This window comes from Alexandromys fortis, unplaced genomic scaffold (genome assembly GCF_014885135.2).
Source record: "Alexandromys fortis isolate MF-2015 unplaced genomic scaffold, M_Fortis_MF-2015_v1.1 scaffold_199, whole genome shotgun sequence".
NCBI lineage: Eukaryota > Metazoa > Chordata > Mammalia > Rodentia > Cricetidae > Alexandromys > Alexandromys fortis.
The window spans coordinates 2,800,645-2,825,207 of NW_026068074.1; the positions used below are offsets into that span (position 1 = coordinate 2,800,645).

General features: G+C 46.1%; 1 protein-coding gene across 3 annotated transcripts; it reads right to left on the bottom strand.

The window, feature by feature from the left end:
• Positions 1–17,656: 17,656 nt before the first annotated feature.
• Positions 17,657–19,828, bottom strand: Nupr1 (nuclear protein 1, transcriptional regulator). 3 transcript variants are annotated; one of them, XM_050121626.1, is made up of 3 exons: positions 19,581–19,828; positions 19,099–19,239; positions 17,657–17,955 (listed from the first exon to the last, which is right to left on the bottom strand). In XM_050121626.1, exons 1-2 carry the CDS (start codon positions 19,693–19,695, stop codon positions 19,112–19,114), a joined length of 243 nt encoding a protein of 80 aa, XP_049977583.1. In that variant the 5' UTR covers positions 19,696–19,828; the 3' UTR covers positions 17,657–17,955; positions 19,099–19,111. The 3 variants fall into 3 exon arrangements, with proteins under 3 accessions (XP_049977583.1, XP_049977581.1, XP_049977582.1); XM_050121624.1 differs by having other exon boundaries at positions 19,099–19,242; positions 19,581–19,816; XM_050121625.1 differs by lacking the exon at positions 17,657–17,955 and adding an exon at positions 18,744–18,942 and having other exon boundaries at positions 19,099–19,242; positions 19,581–19,820.
• Positions 19,829–24,563: the final 4,735 nt, after the last annotated feature.

Sequence of the window (24,563 nt, forward strand, 5' to 3'; positions counted from 1 at the left end):
TCAGACTGGTACTGGCCTTTAGGTTCTCCCAGGATCCCTCAGTCCCTTCCTGTTACAGTATATGGCTGGCATACCCTGCCCTCTACCCTGTCCTTTCCCCAGAGTCTCTTCCTTATATAATCCAGACATTTTGGTTACCAGATCTTTTTGTTCCTTTGGCCTCCTGGATGCTCCCACCTGGTTCCCCATTTCCCTATTCCCTTCTTCTCCCCCATGTCCTCACATGGCTCAGAGTCATGCCCACTCTAGACTCTCCCAGATGTCTCTCTGCCTCTGGGTACGTTTCCCTTTTATCCATAACAAACCTTCTCCTCCACCATACCTTGGAGTAGCCGTGCCCTTTCCTTTTCCTTTTTAAAATTTAATTTATTTATATTTTATGTATGAGTGTGTTGCTTGTACACCTGCAGAGAGGGTCCCAGATCTCATTACGGATGGTTGTGAGACACTATGTGGTTGCTGGGAACTGAACTCAGGACCTCTTAACCGCTGAGCCATCTCTCCAGCCCTCTTTCCTTTTCTTTTTATTTCTTTTTCTCATTCATTTGGTATACCTTACAATCTGAGATGCCCAATACTCTGCTGCGATGTCCCTGGTTCCCAGAATGCCCTATAAATACATAATAATACATAATAGGGGGTTTAGAATAACACCTCTTAATACCATTGCATATTAATAACAGCAAACAATAACAGCAAAATTCAGGACAGAAGTTTTACAACACTGTCAGTCACTCAGTTCCATAGCCAGGATCAGACTTGGGTGAGAAGTCCAAAGGCTGAGCCTTCCCAAGATGCAAGTCCAGAGAATCTTAGATGCCCCGTAGTTAAGTGGCAGCGTTCGTTAACCCCGTTAACATCTTGTTAAGCCTATTGCCTTTATATTGAAGACGTGAACCATAGTGATGAAGTCATGTGCTTGTTCTGCATCAGAATTTAGGTTATCATTATAATTTTGAACTGCTTTATGAATTTCTTTTTAGTCATCTCCTAGATAATTCGAAATTTGTTATAGGACTTTTTTTTGAGTGTTTTGGGAATGTCTTATCCTTTTAAAGTTTCACAAGTGCTGTTAAGTATTACGTGAAGGCTCAATTAAGTAGGCACATTATCAGTTAAGATGTGATTGTGTTTAGTCTTTGTCTTTACATGACATAATTTTATTTTAAGATCACCAGAGTTGGTAAAGGAACAAACAATCCATTCATATGGACCAGTATTTAGGAGTTGCTTGCTATGTGAGTAGACTAAGAAGGTTTGAACTAAATCTGTATCAGATACAGGTTTGAGACCATCCTGGTCTACAGAGTGAGTTCTAGGATAGCCAGGGCTACACAGGAAAACTTGTCTCGGAAAAAAAAAAGAAAGAAAACAAAAAAACAAACAAATGTGTCAGTCCTTGTAGACCAAAGCTGTTTTCTACTGAGGGTAAAATTTTTGCATTCATTTTGGACAAGCTTGCAATACCGTTTGCTAAGGCCTGAGAGTCAGTGTGTATGTTTATCATCTTGTAGCCATTGAGCCCTCCTTGCTGCTTGGGTTTCTGCATCTGTCATCCTCTGTGGTGTGGCTGACTTCCAGACAGCCACAGTGCTTGTCTCTGAGGCGGAGCCATCTCTGACAGACATTTTGTAGGTCTGAGCTGTAAGGGGGTTCCCAAGACTCTATAGGGGTGAGTGTTCCTCCTTAGTTTCCCTCCACCTCTGGTGGGGAGACCTCCACGACTGAAAATTCTTCAGTCAGCTTGTGTATTTCTCCACCCTGTCTGAGTTCCCTTGCTTGGATGTAGTGGCATTTTTTTTTTTACTCCTTGCTCTTTGGGGGGGGGGCATGCCACCCAGCTCCCAAATAAATACAGAGACTTATTCTTACTAAAGAAGGCCCAGCCTTTGCTTGGTTTGTTTCTAACCAGCTTTTCTTAGTTTAAGTTATCCTATCTACCTTTTTTTTTTTTTTAAATTGATATTTGTTGAGCTCTACATTTTTCTCTGCTCTCCTCCCTGAACTCTCCCCTTCCCCTTCAACCCTCCCCCAAGGAGCCTATGCTCCAAATTTACTCAGGAGATCTTGTCTTTTTATACTTTCTACTTCTCATGTGGATTATATCTATGTAAGTCTCTCTTAAAGCCCTCATTGTTGTCTAAGTTCTCTGGGATTGTGGTTTGTAGGCTGGTTTTCTTTGCTTTATGTTTAAAAACTACCTATGAGTGAGTACATGTGATAATTGTCTTTCTGGGTCTGGGTTACCTTACTCAAAATAATGTTTTCTAGCTCCATCCATTTTCCTGCAAAATTCAAGCTGTCATTATTTTTTTTCTGCTGTGTAGTACTCCATTGTGTAAATGTACCACATTTTCCGTATCCATTCTTCGATCTAGGGGCATTTAGGTTATTTCCAGGTTCTGGCTATGACAAACAACGCTGCTATGAATATAGTTGAGCACATGTCCTTATGGCACGATTGAGCATCCTTTGGATATATACCCAAAAGTGGTATTACTGGGTCTTGAAGTAGGTTTTTTCCTAATTTTCAGAGAAATAACCACACTGACATCCAAAGGGGTTGTACAAGCTTGCATTCCCACCAGCAATGCAGAAGTGTTCCCTTTTCCCCACAACCTCTCCAGCATAAGTTGTCATCAGTGTTTTAGATTTTGGCCATTCTTAACAGGTGTAAGATGGAATCTCAGAGTTGTTTTGATTTGCATTTCTCTGATGACTAAGGATGTTGAACATTTCCTTAAGTTAGACTTTCAACCATTTTAGATTCCTCTGTTGAGAATTTTCTGTTTAAGTCTGTACTCCATTTTCTTTTTGGATTATTTGGTAGTTTGAGGTCTAGTTTCTTTAAATTGTCTAGTTTCTTGAGTTCTTTGTATATTTTGGATGTCAGCCCTCTGATGTGGGGTTAGTGAAGATCTTTTCCCATTCTGTAGGCTGTCGTTTTGTCTTGTTGACCACATCCTTTGCTTTACAGAAGCTTTTCAGTTTCAGAAGGTCCCATTTATTAATCGTTTCTCTCAGTGTCTGTGCTACTGGGGTTATATTTAGGAAGTGATCTCCTGTGCCAATGCATTCAAGTGTACTTCTTACCTTCTCTTCTATGAGGTTTAGTGTGGTTGGTTTTATGTTGAGGTCTTTGATCCATTTGGACTTGTGTTTTGTGCATGGTAGATATGGGTCTATTTTCATTCTTCTACATATTAATATCCAGTTATGCCAGCATTATTTGTTAAATATGCTTTCTTTTTTCCATTTGATATTTTTTGCTTCTTTGTCAAAAATCAGGTGTTCGTAGGTGTGTGGATTAATATCTGGGTCTTCGATTCAGTTCCATTGGTCTTCCTGTCTGTTTTTATGCCAATACCAGGCTGTTTTCAGTACTGTAGTAGAGTTTGAAGCCAGGGATTGTGATGCCTCCAGAAGTTGTTTTATTGTACACGATGATTTTGGCTATCCTGGGTTTTTTGCTTTTCCATATAAAGTTGAGTGCTGTTCTTTCGAGGTCTGTGAAGAATTTTGCTGGGCTGGACATTGCATTGAATCTGTAGAGTGCTTTTGGTAAGATTGCTATTTTTACTATGTTAATTCTGCCTACCCAAGAGCATGGGAGATCTTTCTACTTTCTGGTGTCTTCTTCAATTTCTTTCTTTAAAGATTTAAAGTTCTTGCCATACAAGTCTTCCACTTGTTTGGTTAGAGTTACTCAGAGAAATTTTATGCTATTTGTGTCTGTTGTAAAGGGTGATGTTTTTCTGATTTCTTTCTCAGTCCACTTATCATCTGTGTATAGGAGGGCTACTGTTTTTTTTTTTTTAGTTAATCTTGTATCCTGTACATTGCTGAACATGTTTATGAGTTGTAGAAGTTCCTTAGTAGAATTTTCAGGGTCACTTATGTAAACTATCATGCCATCAACAAATAGTAAGAGTTTGACTTCTTTTCTGATTTGTATTTCCTTGATCTCCTTTTGTTGTCTTATTGCTTTAGCTAGGACCTCAAGAACTATATTGAATAGATAGGGAGAGAGTGGACAACCTTGTCTTGTTCCTGATTTCAGTGGGATCGCTGTGAGTTTCTCTCCATTTAGTTTGATGTTGGCTGTTGGCTTGATGTATATTGCCTTTATTATGTTTAGGTATGTTCCTTGTGTCCCTGCTCTCTCCAAGACCTTTATCATGAAGGGATGTTGTATTTTGTCAAAAGCTTTTTCAGCATCTAATGAGATTATCATGTGGTTTTTATTTTTCAGTTTGTTTATATGGTGGATTACATTGACAGATTTTTATATGTTGAATCATCTCAGCATCTCTGGGATGAAGCTGACTTGATCATGGTGGATGATGGTTCCGATGTGTTCTTGGATTCGATTTGCCAGTATTTTACTGAGTATTTTTGCATCAATGTTCATGAGTGAGATTGGTCTGTAATTCCCTTTCTTAGTAATGTCTTTCTGTGGTTTGGGTATCAGGGTAATTGTAGTCTCATAAAAAGAGTTTGGCAAAGTTCCTTCTGTTTCTGTTGTGTGGAACAGTTCAAGGAATATTGGTATTAGTTCTTTGAAAATCTTGTAGAATTCTGAGCTGAAACCATTTGGTCCATTTTTTGGTTGGGAGACTTTTGATGACTGTTTCTATTTCTTTAGTAGTTATATGTCTATTTAATTTGCTTAACTGGTATTGATTTAATTCTGGTAAGTGATGCTGGGTGATGGTGGCGCACGCCTTTAATCCCAGCACTCGGGAGGCAGAGGCAGGTGGATCTCTGTGAGTTCGAGACCAGCCTGGTCTACAGAGCTAGTGCCAGGACAGGCTCCAAAGCCACAGAGAAACCCTGTCTCGAAAAACCAAAAAAAAAAGAAAAAAGAAAAACAATAATTCTGGTAAGTGATATTTATCCAGAAAGTTTCCCATTTCCTTTAAGTTTTCCAATTTTGTGGAGTACAGGTTTTTGCAATATGACCTGATGATTCTCTGTGTTTTCTTTGTGTCTGTTGTTATGTCCCCCTTTTCATTTCTGATCTTGTTAATTTGGATATTCTCTCTCTGCCTTTTGGTTAGTTTGGATAAAGGTTTGTCTATTTTGATGATTTTCTCAAAGAACTAACTCTGTCTCATTGATTATTTGTATTGTTTTCTTTGTTTCTATTTTGTTGATTTCAGATCTCAATTTGATTATTTCCTGCCATCTAGTTCTCTTAGGTGAGTTTGCTTCTTTTTGTTCTAAAGTTTTCAAATGTTCTGTTAAATCACTAGTTTGGGATTTTTCCAGCTTCTTTATGTAGGCATTTAATGCTATGAACTTTCCTTTTAACACTGCTTTCATTGTGTCCCATAAATTTGGGTATGTGGTGTGGTCATTTTCATTGAATTTTAGGAGGTCTTTAATTTCTCCCTTTATCTCTTCCTTGACCCATTGATAATTCGGGTGAGCATTATCTAATTTCCATGTGTTTGTGGGCTTTCTGGAATTAGTGTTGCTGTTGAATTCTAGTTTTAATCCATGGTGATCTGATAAGATACATGGGGTTATTCCAATTTTTTTTTTAATTTGTTGAGGTTTGGTTTGTTACCGAGTGTGTGGCCATGACAACTCTTATAAGGAAGACATTTAACTGGGGCTGGTTTACAGATTCAGAGGTTTAGTCCATTATTGTTATGCTGGGAAACATGGCAGCAGGCAGGCAGACAGGGTGCTGGAGAAGGAGCTGAGAGTTCTACATCTGGATTTGCAGGAGGCAGGAAGTGAGAAATACTGGGCCTGGCTTGAGCATTTGAAACTCCAAAGCCCACCCCCCAGTGACACACTCCCTCCGACAAGACCACACCTCTTAATGCCACTCCCTAAGCATTCAAATATGAGTCTATGGGGGCCATTCTTATTCAAACCACCGCAGTAGGGGAATTCAGTCATTGCACTGTAACCCAGCACATAAACATTTTATTATGACCGTGGATCTTTGTGTCAAGAATGAGGCCTGCGATACCTTGGGCCTTCTCTGAAGATTCAGCTGGAGATGACAGCCTACACGTGATTGAACTCACTTGTTCGGTCACTAGTCTGGTTGGTGGGTGACAGTGGCTCACTCACTGGCTTTCAGTCGGGACTTCAGCTAGACTGTGGCCTACACATGCTGTCTCTGGGTGTGCCAGTTTGAACTTTTTTGTATCACAACAGTTAAGTTTCAAGGACTCCTGGGTGTGAGATAATGCACGGATTTCCTTCTCTACAGTGCTGGGAAGTAAATTTGGGGACTTTTATAGAGTGGTGTTAATCCAAGTGGCACGAGTAAGACCACTCCCACAGTTTAAAGCCAAATTTGAAGCAAGCTTTAATTGCATACTGGTCAGGGAGCTGAGCTCTGGCCAGGTTCATAACCCAGTTCCTGGGAAATGATCCAGAGTCAAGAATGGCAAGGGTTTAAGAAGGAAAACCCATAATTCATTGCATTTCCCATTAGGGCCAATCAGGGGCAAGCATACATCCTGACACTATTTCCTGCCTATGTAGCTCCTGCCCACGTGTGATCCAGTGAAGATGGGTCAAACAGACTTGTTTAGGGGAGTGAAAACTCGTGGCGTGTCACCACCCAGAAACAACAGCCGCCAGCATTCCAGGAACTGTCTGTCCTTGGACCAGGGGCTTGCAGAGCAGAGGCAGTTTTGTTTCATGAATCTCTTAGGCACAGTAATTAAAATGTCAAATGTAACTTTGGCCCTCACAGTGACACAGCACAGTCCTCTGCCAAGCCAGCTGCCATCTTCCTAAGATGGCCAGGTTTGCTTGCCAAAGACATCACAGGCAGGCTTTTTCTTGACTATTGCAGTTCTCTCCTAGCAGGAGGGAGGGAATGGTCATGGGAGCCTCACCGAGTATCCAGCCACTCCTCCTCCCTGGTTGTACCTGTCCCGGGGTCTCAGGGAGGAGCTAGAGTCTATAGGCTGGGAAAGACTAGAGGAAAGGGGCTCCACCTGTGTGACTATGGAGACACCGTTGACCATGCCGACCACAGACCTTCCAGAAGAGGCTGCTATAGGGTCCATGCTCCTGCCTATAACCCTTCTCCCAGCACTCTGTAGAAATCTAATAAACTCACTGATTCCCCAGAGGCAACTTTGGTTGGTGGATTGAATGTTGTTTTGTTATTGGGACATTAGAAGAGTGTGTGTGGGGGGGGTCGTATTCGCTCCTCCCCACCATGAAGAAAACTCTCCCAAGACACATTCTGGGGGAAAGACCACTGAGCCACATCCCAACTCTTGGAGCTTCACTGTTGTCGTGTGTATACGCAGGTACATATACATGTCTGTGTGTGTGTCTGCACGGAGGTCAGAGGTTGATGTCTGGTGTCTTCCTCAACTGTTCTCCACTTTATTATTATTATCCTTACTGTTTTGAGCTATGTTTAACCCTGGCTGGCCTGTAACTCACAGAGACCCACTTAGCTCTGCCTCTTCTGTGCTGGACTTCAAAAGGCACGTGCCACCTCTTCTACCTTAATTTTTCTTTTTTTCCAAGACAGGGTTTCTCTGTGTAACAGCCTGTCTGTCCTGGAACTCTCTGTAGACCAGACTGGCCTCAGAGTCACAGAGATCCACCTGCTTCTGTCTCCTGTGTGCTGGGATCAAAGGTGTGTGTCACCCACCTGGTTTCTTCACCTTAAATTTTGAAACAAGGTCTGTGTAGCCCAGGCATCCCTTGAACTCCTGAATCTCCTGCTTCTACCTCCTACGTGCTGGGAATACGAAATGACAAGAGATGGCACAGGACACTAGGGATGAGGGCTGTCACTTCACTTTATCTGGGCCGAGGGCTACATTTATGAGATTCTGCATGAATATGACCTTGAGGTAGGAGTCCATCTTCTCCAGTTTCAGCTGTCTGCCTGTGTGCAGCTCGTACCTGTGCCTGGGTACTTGCTGGAGGCTGACTAGTGAGTGGCTGCCTAGCAACCTTCACCCAGAGGGAATAAAGTTGGTCTTACTTGCCTGCAGCTCCTTGAAATCTTTCAGTCTCTCAAACTCCCGTAACCCTCTCCTTTCCTGGCACCAGAGCTTGGCCCTCTTAGGAGGCCCATTAGGAGAAGCTGTTTCTCCTGCCTGTGTGCAAATCCTACTTGAGCCATTCCAATGAGGCAGGAGGAGTAATTATCCCTCTAATGATATAATGTAGTTTTCTTCCCAGAATTCCCACCCCTACAGAAACTGCTTACAAAGCTAAGCCACTTCAGGAGTGGGCTGTTCTTTTAAATTTCTCCGAAAATGTCACTTTTCCTTTTCTCCCTTCTATCTCTTTCGCTAAGAGGTAGATTTTCTTTTCTTTTAAAATCATTTTTATGTGTGTGCAGGCATTGTCTTATACACTTGAGGCCTTAAAGGCTGGAAGATGGCATTGGAGCCCCTCGAATTGGAGTGACAGGTTGTGAGCGCCCGGCGGTGCTGGGAACCTGCTCTGGCCCCTATAAGAACAGTGTGCACTTTTGGGCTGAGCCATTCTCTTAGTCCCTCGGCCTCTGCTCTCAGCCTGCTCTCCCTTGGCTTCTCTCCTCCCCACTCTGCAGCTACTTGGCTTCTGGGCCTCACCTCCATGCCTAACTCAAAGGATTGGTTCTCTCTCTTCCTCTTTTCCACCTCCCTCCCTCAAGCAGTTGGCCCAGAGATTGGATTTTTACGCTGTCTGTCCCCAGGGCTTTTCTTTTAAACGCTAATAAAATCGCCCTGGAGCTTCCTTTTGAGCTTGTTTTTAAATTCTTTCATTAATGAGACTAAGAACTCCAAGAGGGAAACCCCGGTTTTCCTGTTAATAAGTGGCAGCACTGGTGGGACTCCCCAAAATTTCCACTAACAATGGGAGTTAAAGGCCAGCCTGGGCTACCTGAGGTCCTGTCGCAAACAAAACAAAACAGAAACAAAAAAAAGGAAACGGCGATTTATAAGCCTGGCTTGGTAGCACAAATCTGTAATCCCAGCGGAGGCACGGAGAGTTAAGGGCTAACCTGGGCTACATAGTAATATCCTGGAGAGAGGGGATGGTGGAGAAGAGATAGAAAGAGGAAGAGGAAAAAGAAGGAAGTAAACCTATCTTCTTCCCCAAGTTCTGGGCACAGAGCTCCTAAAGCCCAGAGGAACAGAAGATAGTGTTATTTTCTTGCCTTTTTAGGCATATATGCATTTATGCTCCTAAGATGACTTCTGAGAATGGGAGAGGCAACCAAACCAACCCAAATTAGAGGTTTTAGCTCTTGCCTCCCCACAACATCCTCGCCCCCCCCCCTCAGGGAAAGGGACCAGAAGTTGAGTTAATCTTTAAAGGCAAAAAAGCTTGTCTGTGAGGTAGAACTGACATGGGAGGGCCCAGCAAGGTGACCTGTGGGAGGGCTCAGGAAGGTGACATTCAGGAGGGTCTTTACCTCCTCATCAGCTCCCCTGTGCTCTGGCTCTTTCAGAGTGGTAACCTTTGTCTAAACTACTCCACAGAAACAGTTTTGTGAACTCTTTTGGCAAAGGACAGAGCCCAAGGAGAAGGTTCTAGGAAGCCTGAATTTATATGGCCACTGTGACTGGCAGGTGGCAAGCTCTGAGGGCACAGGGACTAAAATGAGGGCATGCTATGCACTATACACAAGGTGATGAGGTCCCCTGAGGGAACTTCAGCTCTGGAGCAGAAGGAGCTGGCACAGACCAAAAGAGGTGGACAAGTTGTTCACTTAGCAAAGACAATAATAGACTTCAATTTTCTTGACTGAACTAAAGTATCCGTCCACTGGTCAGGGACAGTTTTGAAAGTAAAGGTATTTTTCCTTCCTCTGCACAATCATTCTGACCTTGGGGCAGGCTAGTGGCAGTAGGTTTACCCCAGAACTGATGAGTTCCTTCTGTTGTTAATGTCATTATTATTATTATTATTAGAGATAGGGCTTCACGAATTCCTGGCTGGCCTTGAACTCACTATGTAGCTAGATGACCCTGAACTTCTGACTCTCCAGTCTACACCTCTGGCTTCTGAGATGCTGAGAATAGAGTCCAGGCCCTTGAGCACACTAGGCAAACCCTCTACCAGCCGAGCGACATCAGCTCCCTTCTTTGACTCTTTGATAGAGCTTCCCTGTGTAGTCCTGGCTGGCCTTAAACGTATAGCAATCTTTCTGCCACTGTCTCTTGGGTGGTGAGGTTACAAGCATGCACCACCATGGCTAGCATTCACTCCGGTCTCATACTATTTACTGAGGCTGGCCTTAGACTTGACTACACAGCCAAGACTGGCTTTGAGGTCTTGATCCTCCGGTCTCTACCTCCCCAGGGCTGAGATCACAGGCCTCCACACCTGGCTTGATGTCATCCTCTTCCTCAGGGTTTGGCTTGTGGCTAGGGGAAGGCTGAGGGACTGTACATTCTTCAGCTGCACAGCTGCTGAGAAAGCTCAGGAGTGGGGAAGAAGAAATGATTTAATGGGAAATAGGCCAAGTTCACCTATGTTATAATTGGTCTTGGACTAAATAGTTCTCCTGTAAGCAACATGTTTATGTACAGAGCGGAGGGGACCCTAAAGTGTGAGGTAGCGAAAGGGACAAGAACAATGTAAGAAGAGAATTGCCACACTGCCTATCTCATTTGCGTGGTCCATCTGTAGCCTTGAGTGATCCCGACGCTACCAGCAAAAACAGCCTTCCAGTTTCCACAAGAAACCCAAGCCACTGTCGTCATAGCCTGCAGGTCAGAGACGCCAAAGCTAACGGGAGTCAGTAATGTGTTGCCTAGTTGGGTGACCGCCAACATTAGTGACTTTTAGGTCAACTGAGAGGACACAAGGGCTGGGAGTAGAGCTCAGTGGTGTGACCCATAGCATGTGCCAAAGGACTGGGTTCAAGTCCCATTACCATAGACGTGCATACGCACATGCGTGTGTGCATGCACACACCACACACACACACACACACACACCACATGCACTCGCAGAAGTTTTGTGGGTTTTGTTCTGACGGATTGTTCAAAATCTGAGTTGATTTTGGGGGGTTTACCAAGGGCATTTTATGGGACAAAGTTTTCCCTCACTAACAATTCCCCTCTTGTCTCTGTCATCTGCACAGCTATCTCTAATTTTAGCTTGGACATATTTCAAGGGGCTTCTCTACTCCATAAGAATGCTGCCCTGATGGCCCAATCTAATGTCTTGTGACAAAGCTGTTGGAGAGTACAAAGAGGAAGGCAGATCACACGCCACGCTTTCATTGCTCAGGGCCCCAAGCTCACTTGCCTTGTGCCCTCTTGTGGTAGTCCCTGAGCTGTCTCCATGGGTCAGAAGTGCAGAAGGCCTAGGCTTTAGTTTGATTTCTACGGTGACAGCAGTCCTCTAGGACTGGGTCTCTATCCTGTGGAGTCTGCACTACATTTCATCTGATAACATCAGATTAAACCCCAGGGCCACAGGTGTCCACAGAGAAGCACAGAATCAAGTGGTGTCATATTCCAAAACAAGGCTATTCTCCCAGTCCTTGTTCCCTCTTAGTTGACCTAAGAAATCACTACTTTGGGAGGTCACACAACTAAAAATACATTACTGACGATATAGAGAAAACCAGTGAGTGGCAGCAGGGGCACCCACCACTTCACTTAATGGGTGCAGGAGCTCCCCAATATGTGGCGGGTGCATGCCTTCATGAGCCCTCTGTAAGCTGGAGATGTCAATAGGAAATGCAGACTTTGGGGGTGTTATTGCTTGCCTTCAGCATTAGCACAAGGGAGCTTGAAGCTGGGGATCCCAAGTTCCTGACCAGCCTGGGCTACCCTGTAGAACCTTGTGTACTGGCTACTTTATTGTCACCTGGGAAGAGTGACCTCAGAGATCAGACTGGCCTAGGAACATGTCTGAGGGTCGCTTTCTTGATTGCTAATTGATGCTGGGGTGGGATGGTCCAGCTTACTGTGAGTGCATCCCTAGGCAACTGGGTACAGGCTATCTCAGGTGACTTAGGGACTGAAGGACTGAGCTCAGTGGCTGAGAGCACACACTACTATTGCGGATGACCCAGGCCTACACCAGGCTGCTCGTGACCCCCTTTAACTCCAGCTGCAGGGTTCCAGCTTCATCACCTGCACCCATGTGCATACTGCCATATTCACATATCCATTTTTTTAGTTTTTAATAATTTATTTAACTTTATTTGATGTGCATTGGTGTGAAGGTGTCAGATCTCATAGAACTGCATTTTCAGACAGTTGTGAGCTGCCATGTGGGTGCTGGGAATTGAACCCGGGTCCTCTGGAAGAGCAGTCAGTGCTCTTAATCGCTGAGCCATCTCTCCATCTCCACATATCCAAATTTTAAAAAGAATTTTAGACAAAGAAGAAAGTAAACTGGCTGGGCATGAGCCAGAGGGGAAAAGAAGTAAACCCCACCCCTCCATGATTCCTGCCGGTTCCTGCTTGGGTTCCTGAGCTGGCTGACTTCCCTCAGTGGTGGACTGTGGCCCGCAAGAGGAAGGCGAAGAAACCCTCCCTATGTTGCTCGTGGTCATAGAGCTCCTAACAACAACAGAAGAAAACTAGGACTTCCTTTATAAAACTGTAAATTGGTTAATATTTTTAAAAGAACTAGAGAGATGGCTCAGTAGTTAAGAACATTTGCTGCTCTTCCAGAGGACCCTGGTTCAATTTCCAGCATCCACAAGGCAGCTCAAAACCATCTATAACCGCAGTTCCAGGTGATCTTCTGGCCTCAGTGGGCACTGCATACATGTGTGTCCAAACATACATGTAGGCAGAAATCCATCCACGTAAAAATAAAAACAAATACTTAAAAATATATAATAAAATAGGTCCAGTGAGATGGTTCCAAAGGTGAAAACACTTGCTTCAAAGCCCGAGGAACTGAGCTGAATTGACTTCTATCTCCCACAGTTTGTCCTCTGACTTGTGCATGCGTATTGTAATACACATAACTTCTCCACACATCAGATAGATAGATAGATAGATAGATAGATAGATAGATAGATAGACAGACAGATAGAGAGAGAGACAGACAGACAGACAGACAGATAGATAGATAGATGTGATGTCAAAAACGGAGAGAAAGCTCAGCATGGTGGCACATGTCTTTTTTTTTTTTTTTTTTCCTCTGTGGCTTTTGGAGCCTGTCCTGGAACTAGCTCTGTAGACCAGGCTGGTCTCGAACTCACAGAGATCTGCCTGCCTCTGCCTCCCGAATGCTGGGATTAAAGGCGTGCGCCACCGGTGGCACATGTCTTTAAGCCCAGAACTCGGGAGGCAGAGGCAGGAGGATCTCTGTGAGTTCCAGTACAGCCAGGTCTGTTACACAGAGAAACCCTGTCCAGAAAAACGGATAAATAAATAAAATAAAAAAATGGGGAAGAGGCAGCAAAATGACTCAGCAGGTGAAGGTGCTCCCCACCAATCCTGACAATCCGAGTTCAATCCCCAGGACCCACTTGGTGGAAGGCAAGAACTGAGTTCTGCAAGTTGTCTACACTTGTATTATGTACCACGCCCCCATAAATAGATAGATATGTAGGTAGATAGCTAGAAGCTAGATGGATGGATGGATAGATGGATGGACAGAACAGATGGATGGACGGACGAACAGACAGACATACAGATAGATGGATGGAGTAAAGTAATTTTTTAAAGTTTAAAATGCAGAGTTAGGGATGTGGCTCAGTCGGCACAGCATGCCTGAAGCCCTGGGCTTGCTCTCTTTGTCTAATAAAATGGGGAGCAGCAGGAGGACACCGGGCGTGTTTGTCTTGTGCTGCCAGCACCACACACCGTGTGCTTCCCAAAGTGCACGATCGTGACTTTCCGTCATGGCAGGAAAACATGAACTCGCGCTCTCTCTTCAAAGACAAGAGACTCACACTGTGGAGCCCTGGCTAGCTGGAACTCAACTCAAAGAGATCTGCCTGCTTTTTCCTCCCGAGGATTGGGATTAAAGTCAGGAACCACCATGCCCAGTTAAGATGAACTTCTTAGAGAAGACAATTTTACAGTTAAGCTGCATTTGTTTGTTTTGTGTTTTGAGACTGCGGTCCTCTTGCCTCAGTCTCCCAAGGGCTGGGATCACAATTTTAAGCCCCATACTTGGCCAGAGTTAATTTGTGCTTATGATGCTTCACTGTGGCTCCTCTTTAGGATGCTTACAGTTTCCTTTTTAAATGCATTTGAGTAAAAAAGGTAAAGGGGTGATTTTTTTCAATGCTAAGTAAATACAATACAGCACAAGTGTCCCGTGGGGCGGAACTGGAAGGAATGGTGTGAGAGATGACGCTGGGGAAGCCCTGAGGCACCCAACATAGTGGTGGCTACAGCTATGACTCTGACTAGCATTATCTTCAAGAAGTACTAGTTGAAAATTAACTATGAGTCATCCTGAAATTTAAATAGATATGTATATATGAATGCATGTATGTATATAATGTATTGTGAGCTGACTTTTGAGAAAGGGTTGGTTGTAGAAAAACTAAAAGGGAAAATTAGTGAGTTTCTCAATTCTCTGCAAGGGGCTGGGAAGCCTTTCAGTTATAGAAATCTCAGAGAAGTTTCTGGAAGGCCCTGAAGGGAAAGAGGTCAGTGATTTCTCTAGTTCTAATGAGGAATCCCCAAAATTGGGGGGGGGGATAGACATTATATGCAACCAGAAGAAAGGGTAAAAAGGAGGGGTGGGGAAGGGGGACACTCTGCTCAGGGCCCTCCCTGATCTAGGATATCTGAGGTTTCAAGAACTGCCGTTACAGTTCCTAGGACAGCCTGGAAAGGCCTCCCAGGCAGAGACTGTGCCAGGGCAGTGGAGGCAGGGGGCTCCCAGCCAGGGCCAAGAGTAAGGGGGATGTGTGTGTCTCCTGAGAAGAAGGCGCTAAAAGGCCCGGAAGCTAGGACTGGCTGGGACCTTCATTTTCTCCTTAACAGAAGGGACGTTGTGCTCACGCTTTGATGGGTGAGGAGACCTATCCTTAGATCTACAATCTAGGGTCTCTCATTGTCAGGACTCCATGTTTCTTTTTCTTGTATTTATTTATTATGTATACAGTGTTCTGTCTGTATGACAGATGAAGGCACCAGATCTCATTACAGATGGTTGTGAGCCACCATGCGGTTGATGGGATTGAACTCAGGACCTCTGGAAGAGCAGCCAGTGCTCTTAACCTCTGAGCCACCTCTCCAACCCCCGACTCTGTGTTTCTTAAGCATACCATAAAAAGGAAAAAGGTCAAGGGTTAGGAATCGGATAGAGAGCTCATAGTCTCATGCCCCACTAGTTGAAGTTGCTTGACTCTTAAGTGCATTGTGAAGTACAATATAATATAGTATACACTTAAAAAGCGAAGTCGGAATTCTCTGAGCCTTGGATTTCCGTTTGGAAAAATGGGAGCACTGATAATATGTTCTACTATAAGGATTACGTGGAGGACTCCTGTGAAGTCCAGTCCCAGCGCAGACTGCCTTCTCAGCATGCAGCCCTGCCTCTGATGTCCAGAAGAAAATAAACCCCACAAACAAACAAATGAGCAAAACCTGTACCAGGGCAGCAGCCTGAAACACAGGAGCTGTTGCTGTAGTTTCTGAAGTCGACATCCAGATAGACACATGCTGCCAGCATGCTGCCCAGAGGGGGCTGCCACCAACTGTGCTCTTCTGGAGCTGCGGTAGCACCATCAGTGCTTCAGGCCCGTCCTGGTGAAATGACAGGCAGCTAGCAAGTGATAAATCAGTGAGCGATCTGGGCTAGGCATGGTGACACATGCTTTTCATCCCAGCACTGGACAGAGCCAGGGACAGGTAGATCTCTATGGATTCAAGGCCTGACTGGGCTACATAATTCCAGCACAGTCAACACTATTAAAAAAAAAAAAAAAAAGCCAGGTTGTCATGATAGAACCCTGGTAGGCCTGGAACTCACTATGTAAATCAGGCTGGCCTTGAACTCACAAAGCTCTGCCTGCCTCTGTCCTCTGAGTGTAGGGACTAGAGATGTATGCCACCATGCCCAACCAGGCCAGAAAGTTTTGTTTTTATTTTTATTTTATTATTTTTTAATGTTCCCAGCTACAGATTCCAGGAGAGACTGTGTTGTTGGACTCAGAAGGTGACTGAATATGGTTCCTGAGAATTCCTACTGGGTCCCAGTCTGAGGTCACGTCATTGAGTCAGCAGGCACCCTAGCCCCTGGCCCTACCTAACTGCAATGGCTTCCAAGCCGGACAAGTAGGGTTTCTGTGGAGGAGTCAACGGCCAGGCCAGGTTGGAGCTAGGGCTCTTCCCTCCCACTTCAGCTGGAACTGGGTGTAAGCTACTCTTCTTACTCACCCCTTCCAGTATTCTACCTCTTCTTCCTCTAACAAACCCCGCCTTCACCCAAGCTCGGGTTAGCGCCTGGCTGAGCCGCTGAGTATGGCCTTCCTGGCTTCTCTTAGAGTTGGGAGCCGCATGTGACTAAATTATGAGCAAGCACTGGATGTTCCACTTTCAAACGGTGCCCTTGAAAATGAGTAGGCAGACTGGGAGTCATGGCGTATACCTAGCATCCCAGCACTCAGGGAGTCGAGGCTGGAGGACCACTCAAGTCCAGGAGTTTGAGATCAGCCTGAGAAAGAGATCCTCTGTCTCAGAAAGGACAAAGTGCTGTGTGGCCTTTTCTAATCTCTATCCTGCCTGCCTTTCCACAGGCTGAGGCGCAGATGTGAGCTCGGGGCTGGAGCGGCGCGGGGCTGGAGCGGCGCGGGGCTGGAGCGGCGCGGGGCTGGAGCGGCATTTGGGGCTGGAGCGGCTATTATTTGGGACTTCAGAGTAGAAATGTGTGGAGTATAGCAGAGTAACAAGCTAAAAGTAGCGGGCCCCGATCAACAGAGCTGCCATCTGCAATTTAGGAATATTTACTCTTGGAGCTATCACGTGTGAGAGAAGAACTTTCTGCCTTGTTTGTCCGAGCGTCACTGCAGCTGCCCAAACTCAGGCCTCCGTCACCTTCACCCTTGGTCCCGACCATCTTCTCCTTTGCTCCACACTCTTCTGGAACTCTGGTCCTGAGACCCACCAAGAACCTGCTCCCCAGTTGACCCAGCACCCTGTCCCAGGCATTCCTTGCTTGGGTTTGAGCCCTCAGTCGCTGAAAACAAATCCTCCCCATGTTTTTTTGTTTGTTTGTTTGTTTTCAGTTTTTTGTTTTGTTTTGTTTTGGAGACAAGCTCTCTTTGTGTAGTAGCCCTGGTTATCCTGGAACTCTCTCTGTGTAGACCAGGCTGGCCACGAACAGAGATTCATCTGCCTCCCACATGTTGGGATTCCATGTTTTAAACTCCGGTTGTTTATTATTTCATTTTGCAAATGGTATTAATAGTAACATTCTCTTCAAAAAGCAGTTTTATATAAATATGACCTCATCCTGTTCAGGAATGTCAAGGGGCTGACTACAGTTTGTCTCTGGGGGTAGCAATGCAAAGAAATAAAGCAATTTCCCCAAAAGAGACCACAGAAATAGGCACCCAAAAAATCTGCATATATTACAGAAGGGCGACCACATCAGGAACCTGCTTGCAGTCTCCAGTCCTACATAGTGTGGAATCTGCCATTCTAATAATACTCCCGAGAGAGACGCACCATGGGCACAGTCAGACACAACAAAGACAGCAGGAAACACACAGGAAAGCTGCCACTACTGCTCTATTTATTGTTGCTGCCTCCGGGGGCATCTGGTTTCTCTCACATTTCTTTTTGGGGGTGCTAGCTCCCCCATCCTTCCCCTGCTTTTTGCTCCTATCTTTCCCTTTTGCTGGGTCTGGAAGGGCTCTTTTGGTGGCCTCTCTCCAGAACCTCACTTAGGTGGGAAAGAGCCAAGCAGGCCTTGGTCCTGCCTGTATCTCCTAATTTCTCCAGGGTCCTGTATCCATTGCTGGGTGTGGTTGTCCTGTGTCCATTGCTGGCTGTAACATCCATGGTCTGGCCTCATCTGTGAGGAGGGAAAGCAGGTGGTGGAAGGGGCGGAGACCCAGGTTTGAATTCTGGCTTTCCTATTCTTTTTTTTTTCTGTAACCCCAGAGAAGTACTTGACTCTGTCGAGCTTCAGTTTCCCATGCTTTAAGCCAAATTTCCTTCCAATTAGAGAGGCTCTACGGGAAACTGTCCCCAACACTGGTCACCAGGGAACTCAAATATGGGTCTCATTTTATTCTCACTGTAGATGACACACTATTACTTTTTTTTGTTTATTGGTAGGTGGATGTGCACGCGTATGTGTGTGCATGCGTGTCTTCTCATGCGCTTGGGGCACTGTGAGCATGTGGAGGTCAGGTTGCTGCGGGCGTGGTCTTTGTACTCACAGAGAAACACCAAGAGAACCACAAATGTTAATCATGCAGGGTTGTCTCCTCAGTGGAGAAGATAAAATCAAATTTCTGCATTCCATCCAGAAAGCTGAGAGTGGATCTTATTAATGACCTGGTGATCCTTTTACTATCCGTGGGGGCAGACCACACCCTCCTTTTACTATCCGTGGGGGCAGACCACACCCTCCTTTTGCTATCCCTGGAGGCAGACCGCACCCTCCTTTTGTTATAGAGGCAGACCGCACCCAAATTCCCTAGAATGATTATCCTGGACTCTTCCCTCCCTGGTCCATCCCATCCTTAGGGGAGAAATCTCTGATCCCTATGCTATCAGTCCAAGACCACACTATATTCTAGGCCTTTTAGCCTCAGAGCCCACCCTCGTAGGCACATGAGGTTAAGAGAGTCTCTATGTAGTCACACCTTGAGCTTTATTGTGCACCTGGACCTGGCCTGGTTGTTGCCTGGAAACCTTTTCCCACACTGTACTGTGTTTTAAATATGCCGACAAGGAACCGCCTGGCATTAGGCTGGTGAAGTCAGTCTGTACCATGTTCTCATTCTCGTCTCTTCTCAGCTTCACTTCCCTGTAGAACACCTGCAGGGTCCCCCTAAAAGGACAACTTCCAATTGACTCTCCCCTTTCATCATGTGGGTCCCGGATATCAAGCACAGGGGGCCAGGCTGGGCAGCAGGTTGAGCCATCTCACCAACCCAGGGACTACTCTTGATTCCCCACTTCCGGCTCTCTGGCTCTGACTCCTCACCTCCAGCTGTGCCTCAGCGCCAGGCCTTTTTCCTTTCAGAATTCTGGAACTTGGTCAGCAGCTTCCTCTCATGTCCACCAGGGCTCGGGCGGTTGGTGTGGGCAGCAGCTTCTCTCTTGGTACGACCTTTCCGAGCTCCCCCTGCTGGTAGAGCAGGAGGTGGAGGGACACAGGCAGAGGGGAAGTGTGAGGGTCAGAGAACAAAGGACCAGAGCATAGGGGTAGGAAGGGCAGACCAGCCAGAGGGCGCTGGTCACTGTGTAAGTCTGGGGCATTTATGCCTGCTAACAGTTTCCTCATGCACAGAATGGAAATGCCCGGATGTGAGTTCTCAGGGCTGTGGAAGACAGAACTTGGTAGATGAGGCTAGAATGGGGTTACTTTGGGGTAGGGAATAGATTAGTTAGAGAGGGCAATCTGGGAAAGAATCTCCAAATCTGAGGAGGAGGAGGAGAAGTCAGAGAGCTGCTGAGCGGCCTTACCGACGTAAGAGTGGGTCAGGCTGTAATGGTCGCACTCGTCCAGGATGTCATCGTCGTCCTCTGGGTCTAGGGGTGGCCGGGAAGGGCTGGTTGTCGGTGGCAAGGTGGCCGTCATGCCTGGTCTGCTTTCTCCAAAGTCTTGCCTGTGTCGTGTTTTCCAGCTGTCTGCCCTCTCTCAGTTCCCTCGCCCTTACTTATGAAGTTGCCTCCTCCTCAGACCACAGACTGGCTCCCGCCCTCCAAGTCCTGTCTGATGCAATCTGGCCCTTTCCCAGAACTGGGCCCATAGACACCCAATCCTGGGCAGAGACACTCCTTCCCCCCTCCTCCTCCCTCACAGGGCTCACCCAGGCCCAGCTGTGTTTTTCCACAGGGAAGACTCCTGCCTTTGGGGGAGGAGGGCGCAGATAGGATCTGGGCACAAACAGTCTTTGGGATGTTAGCCAGGGAGAGCAGAAGGCCCAGATGGACCACTTCTTATCATTTCGCCCTCACACACAGGCCCTGCCGGGGCCTGGGTCATGGCCACACATGGTCCCTCACACACACCACTCTAGTTTGGTTCAGATTCATGACTTGGTGGCAGCCTACATATTTAAAAAGGAGAGAGGAGGGACCACTGCCACGCTTCAAGCCAGGTCAGCAGTTCCTATCCTGTCACACCCAAGGCTTCTATTTTTATGGACAGTCCCTGTACTGTACTTCAATAGAGTCCCTAGGGATGTCCCCTTTATCCGAGGAGATGGGGGCTATTTAGCTGGTAGAGACAACAAATACCCCGGGTTCAACACTCTGACCCCGATCCACCTGCCTTGGCTCCTCTTTCTGACAGAGTACTGCTATATAGCCCAGTCTGACCCTTGAACATGCAATTCTCTTGCCTCGACATCCCAAATACTGAGATTACAAACTCAACAAGTCAACTGAGACCCAGTGTCTGCTGTGTGGCCTTGGACATGTCCCTTGCCCTCCCTGATTGCTTCAGTTCCCCTGTTAGCAGAGGGTAACCCTGTCAAGCTTGGCTGGCGAGAGGCGCCAGTGGCATACCGCCTGGAAAGGTCCTGCGCCCGCTGTGAACAGCATAAGCGTCAGTCACAGTTTCCCATGGTTTCCCGGACGACGCCCTCAGTGTGGCCAAAAGAAGAGTGGAAGAAGAGGAATTTAGATAAAACAACATATTGTGGGCTGGCAAGACAACTCAGTGAGTGAGGCGCTGACGACAAACGGGACGGCCTGAGTTCAGGGGTTCTTAGAGTCAGGAGGGAACAACTGTCCTCTGACCTTCACACCCCCGTACACACACACATACACAATATATAAATGTGGCTTTTCAGTTTTACATAAAATAATATTCTGGTGTGGAGGGCATAAGGAAATAAACAGGCATCTGTGCCTCCCAGTCTTACTGAGCTGTGGCGGGTTTAGAACTTGTTCTGTAGATCAGCCTGGTGTTGAACTTACTGGTCTCCGCCTCCTGAGTGTCGGGGTCAAAGGTGTGCATCACCATATCCAGCCAGTACGAATGTAAGTATGAGGTAAATATTAAATATTTTTCAGTCCACACTGGCCTTCTCTGTGTTAGTATTACAGACAGGCAGGTGCCAGCGTGCCAAGCTTAGAACATTCTTTGTCTTTCTAAAGACTAGATCTCATTATGCTGCTCAGGTGGAAGTGAATGTCCTGGGTTGAAATCCTCTTACGTCAGCTTTCTGGGCAGCAGTGACTACTAGTGTACACACACCAGCACGCCAGGTCTCAAGAATGAACTTGATAAGGATTTGTATTAATTTTAAGTTCAAATAAGAAATATGGCCGGGGGCTGGAGAGATGGCTCAGTGGTTAGGAGCATTGCCTGCTCTTCCAAAGGTCCTGAGTTCAATTCCCGGCAACCACATGGTGGTTCACAACCATCTGTAATGAGGTCTGGTTCCCTCTTCTGCCCTGCAGACATACACACAGACAGAATATTGTATACATAATAAATAAATACTAAAAAAAAAAAAGAAATATGGCCGGGCAGTGGTGGCACACACATTTAATCCCAGCACTTGGGAGGCAGAAGTAGGCAGATCTCTGAGTTCAAGGCCAGCCTGGTCTACAGAGTGAGTTCCAGGATAACCAGGGATACACAGAGAAAGCCTGTCTCGAAAACCAAAAGAAGAAAAGAAACATGTGAAATGGAATTTTTTTACTTTTTTTTTTTAAATTATTGAAGAAAGTAAAAGCCGGGTGGTGGTGGCTCACGCCTTTAATCCCAGCACGTGGGAGGCAGAGGCAGGAGGATCTCTGGGAGTTCGAGACCAGCCTGGTCTACAGAGCTAGTTCCAGGACAGGCTCCAAAGCTACAGAGAACCCCTGTCTCAAAAAAGCCAAAACAAAAAACAAAAAAGTAAGTTCCAAACTGGAAAGATAACCCAGCAGTTAAGAACATTGACACAGGTTCAATTCCCAGTATCTACGTGGCAGCTCACAACTATCTGTGACTCCAATTCCAGTGGCTCTGACACCCTCATGCAGACATAACATTCAGGCAAAACACCAACACATATAAAAAATTTTTAAAAAGTTTTCATACAATGTATTCTCATCAAGGTTTCCCTTCCCCCAACTGCTCCCAGATCTCCCCCCCCCCCATAACTCTTCACTCTCTCTCTCTCTTTAGGGAACAACCAGATAACTGAGCAATAATAGTAAAAATAACAATAATATGAGAAAAACTTTAAAAGGAGGACATGAATGCCCCTAGGTAATAGTAGAGGTTTATTGTAGATAGGAGGGAAACAGCCAGAGGCATCTGGAAGGGTCCAGACTGAAAGGGGCCTTGTGGGAGAAAGCGGAAGAGGGAGGGAGAAGTGAAGAGAGACAGGAGAGGAGGGCTAAAGGAGGAGCCTCAGACCAAGTGGCCAAGAGGCAAAGAGAGTACCTGGGAACCCAAGATCAAAGAGGCAAAGGGACCAGTGTAGCCAGAATGGCTGGGGTTACATAGGAATGGGGGGGGGGGCAGACCGGGGCTGGAGAAAAGGGCACAGGGTATGCCAGCCAGGTACTGGCAATGCTGAAAAGACTGGGGACAGCACCTGCTTTGATATGTGTGTGGTGGGGGTGGGGTGAGACCAACAAAATACACATAAAAATTCATAAAAACACGAAATCAGTAACTGTAATGTACAAACAAAACACCAGTGAGACAAAAAAAAATGTCCAAACAAAACTATATGAGAAAAAATGTCTACAGAAATACCCTGTGTTGGCCGTCTACTGCTGGACATGGGGCCCACCCTTAACTGTGGTTAACAGAACCAGAGAGACCACATTGGAGAAAAGCTAATTTTCCTTTGTGAGCAGATGTCAGTTTGGTTAGGGGTGGGAACCGGCGCCCACTTTTCCCTCTCAGAACTGGGATCCCATCTGGTTTGAACCTGGGCAGGCCCTAGGCATGCAGCCAGTCTCTGAGTTCATATGTGGATCAGCCCTTTTGTGTCCGGAAGTCACTGTTTCCTTGGTGTCTTTCACCCCCTCTGGCTTGTACAATCTTTCCAGGTCCTCTTCCGCATAGTTCCCCAGCCCTGAGGGTAGGGGAGTTTCCTTGATGGAAGGAGCTGAACCCTGTGAGTCATATGTTAGCCCAGAAAGGGTGCCCACATCAATTCCCGTCTCTGGGCAGGAGTTAGCCAGACAAAACATTCCACGTCTCAAAACAAAACAAAACTGGATTCCAATGAAACCAAACCCTCTTAGCCCAGCCAGACACTATTCCTCTGCCGGATCCCACAGGCTGTGAGCCTCCTGGTTGAGTTTCCATCTCGGTATTACCTGAATCCTTCCCACAAGCCTGCTATAGGACCAGTTTCTGCTTGCTTCTCCCTCACTCGGACAACAAAACCTAGTTTCTGTTTTCCAGATTCCAATGCTGTGTGTGTGTGTGTGTGTGTGTGTACTGCAGAGGGAGTGAGAGCACAATGCCGTGTGCGTGGATCGGAGAGATGGCATGGGAATGAGACCACTTGCACAAGTGAGAAGGACTGAGTCAGGGTCCCAGCACCCTGGTAAAAGTCAGGCTTGGTGATGTATTTACCTGTGACCACAGCACTGTGGAGAGTCATGATGGAGACCGTAAGACTGCTGGGGTTCACTGCCTGCCGGCCTAGCTCCAAGCTCTGTTTCAAGGGAATAAGGCATTCTCTCTCTCTCTCTCTCTCTCTCTCTCTCTCTCTCTCTCTCTCTCACACACACACACACACACACACACAGAGGCATGAGTTTACACCACAGTCACACATAAATATATACATAATCACCCGGATGGATGGATAGATAGATAGGTAGATGGAAGGAAGGATGGATGGAGAAAGAGAGAGGATAGACAGAGTAAAATAAAATGTATACCTAGGATATAAAAGTAAGTGGTGGTGGCCCAAGCCTTTAATCCCAGTTCTTGGGAGACAGGTGGATCTCTGTGAGTTTGAGTCTAACCCGGTCTACAGAGCGAGCTCCAGGACAGCCAGGGTTACACACAGAAAAACCCTGTCTAGAAAAACAAAGCAAAAAGTAAGAACAGAAGGTTGCTTGAGCCTAAGAAGCATGGGCCTAGGTACAGACCTCAGGATGAGAGGAAGAGACTGATGAAAGGGAGCCTGGCTCCAGTATGCTGATAAATTTGTTACTCAGGAGACAAGGTGGGGGAGGATGGCAAGTTCAAGGCCTGTCTAGGCTACAAAGTGAGTTCAAGTCTAGCCTGGGAAACTTGGTGAGACTTCCTCAAAATGAAAAGTCAAAAGAAGATGAGGAATGGAACTCAAGAGCAGAGAGTTTGCCTAGCATGTTTGAGGCTCTGGGTCCAATCCCCAGTGTGGAAATCAACAAAAGAAACACAAGAAAGCATTGATCAAAGCTGCTGGGTGTGACGGTGCAGGCTGGAAACCCCAGCATTTGGGGGCTAGAACAGCAGGATTTCAAAGTCAAGGCTCTGAGAAACTTGATATA

Excerpts from the sequence above, each read along its gene's own strand:
- Nupr1 (XM_050121624.1), bottom strand. The coding sequence starts at position 19,695 with ATGACGGCCACCTTGCCACCGACAACCAGCCCTTCCCGGCCACCCCTA. Across the intron at positions 19,243-19,580 it reads CCTGACCCACTCTTACGTCG|CAGGGGGAGCTCGGAAAGGT; the intron begins GTAAGGCCGCTC and ends CTGCTCTACCAG.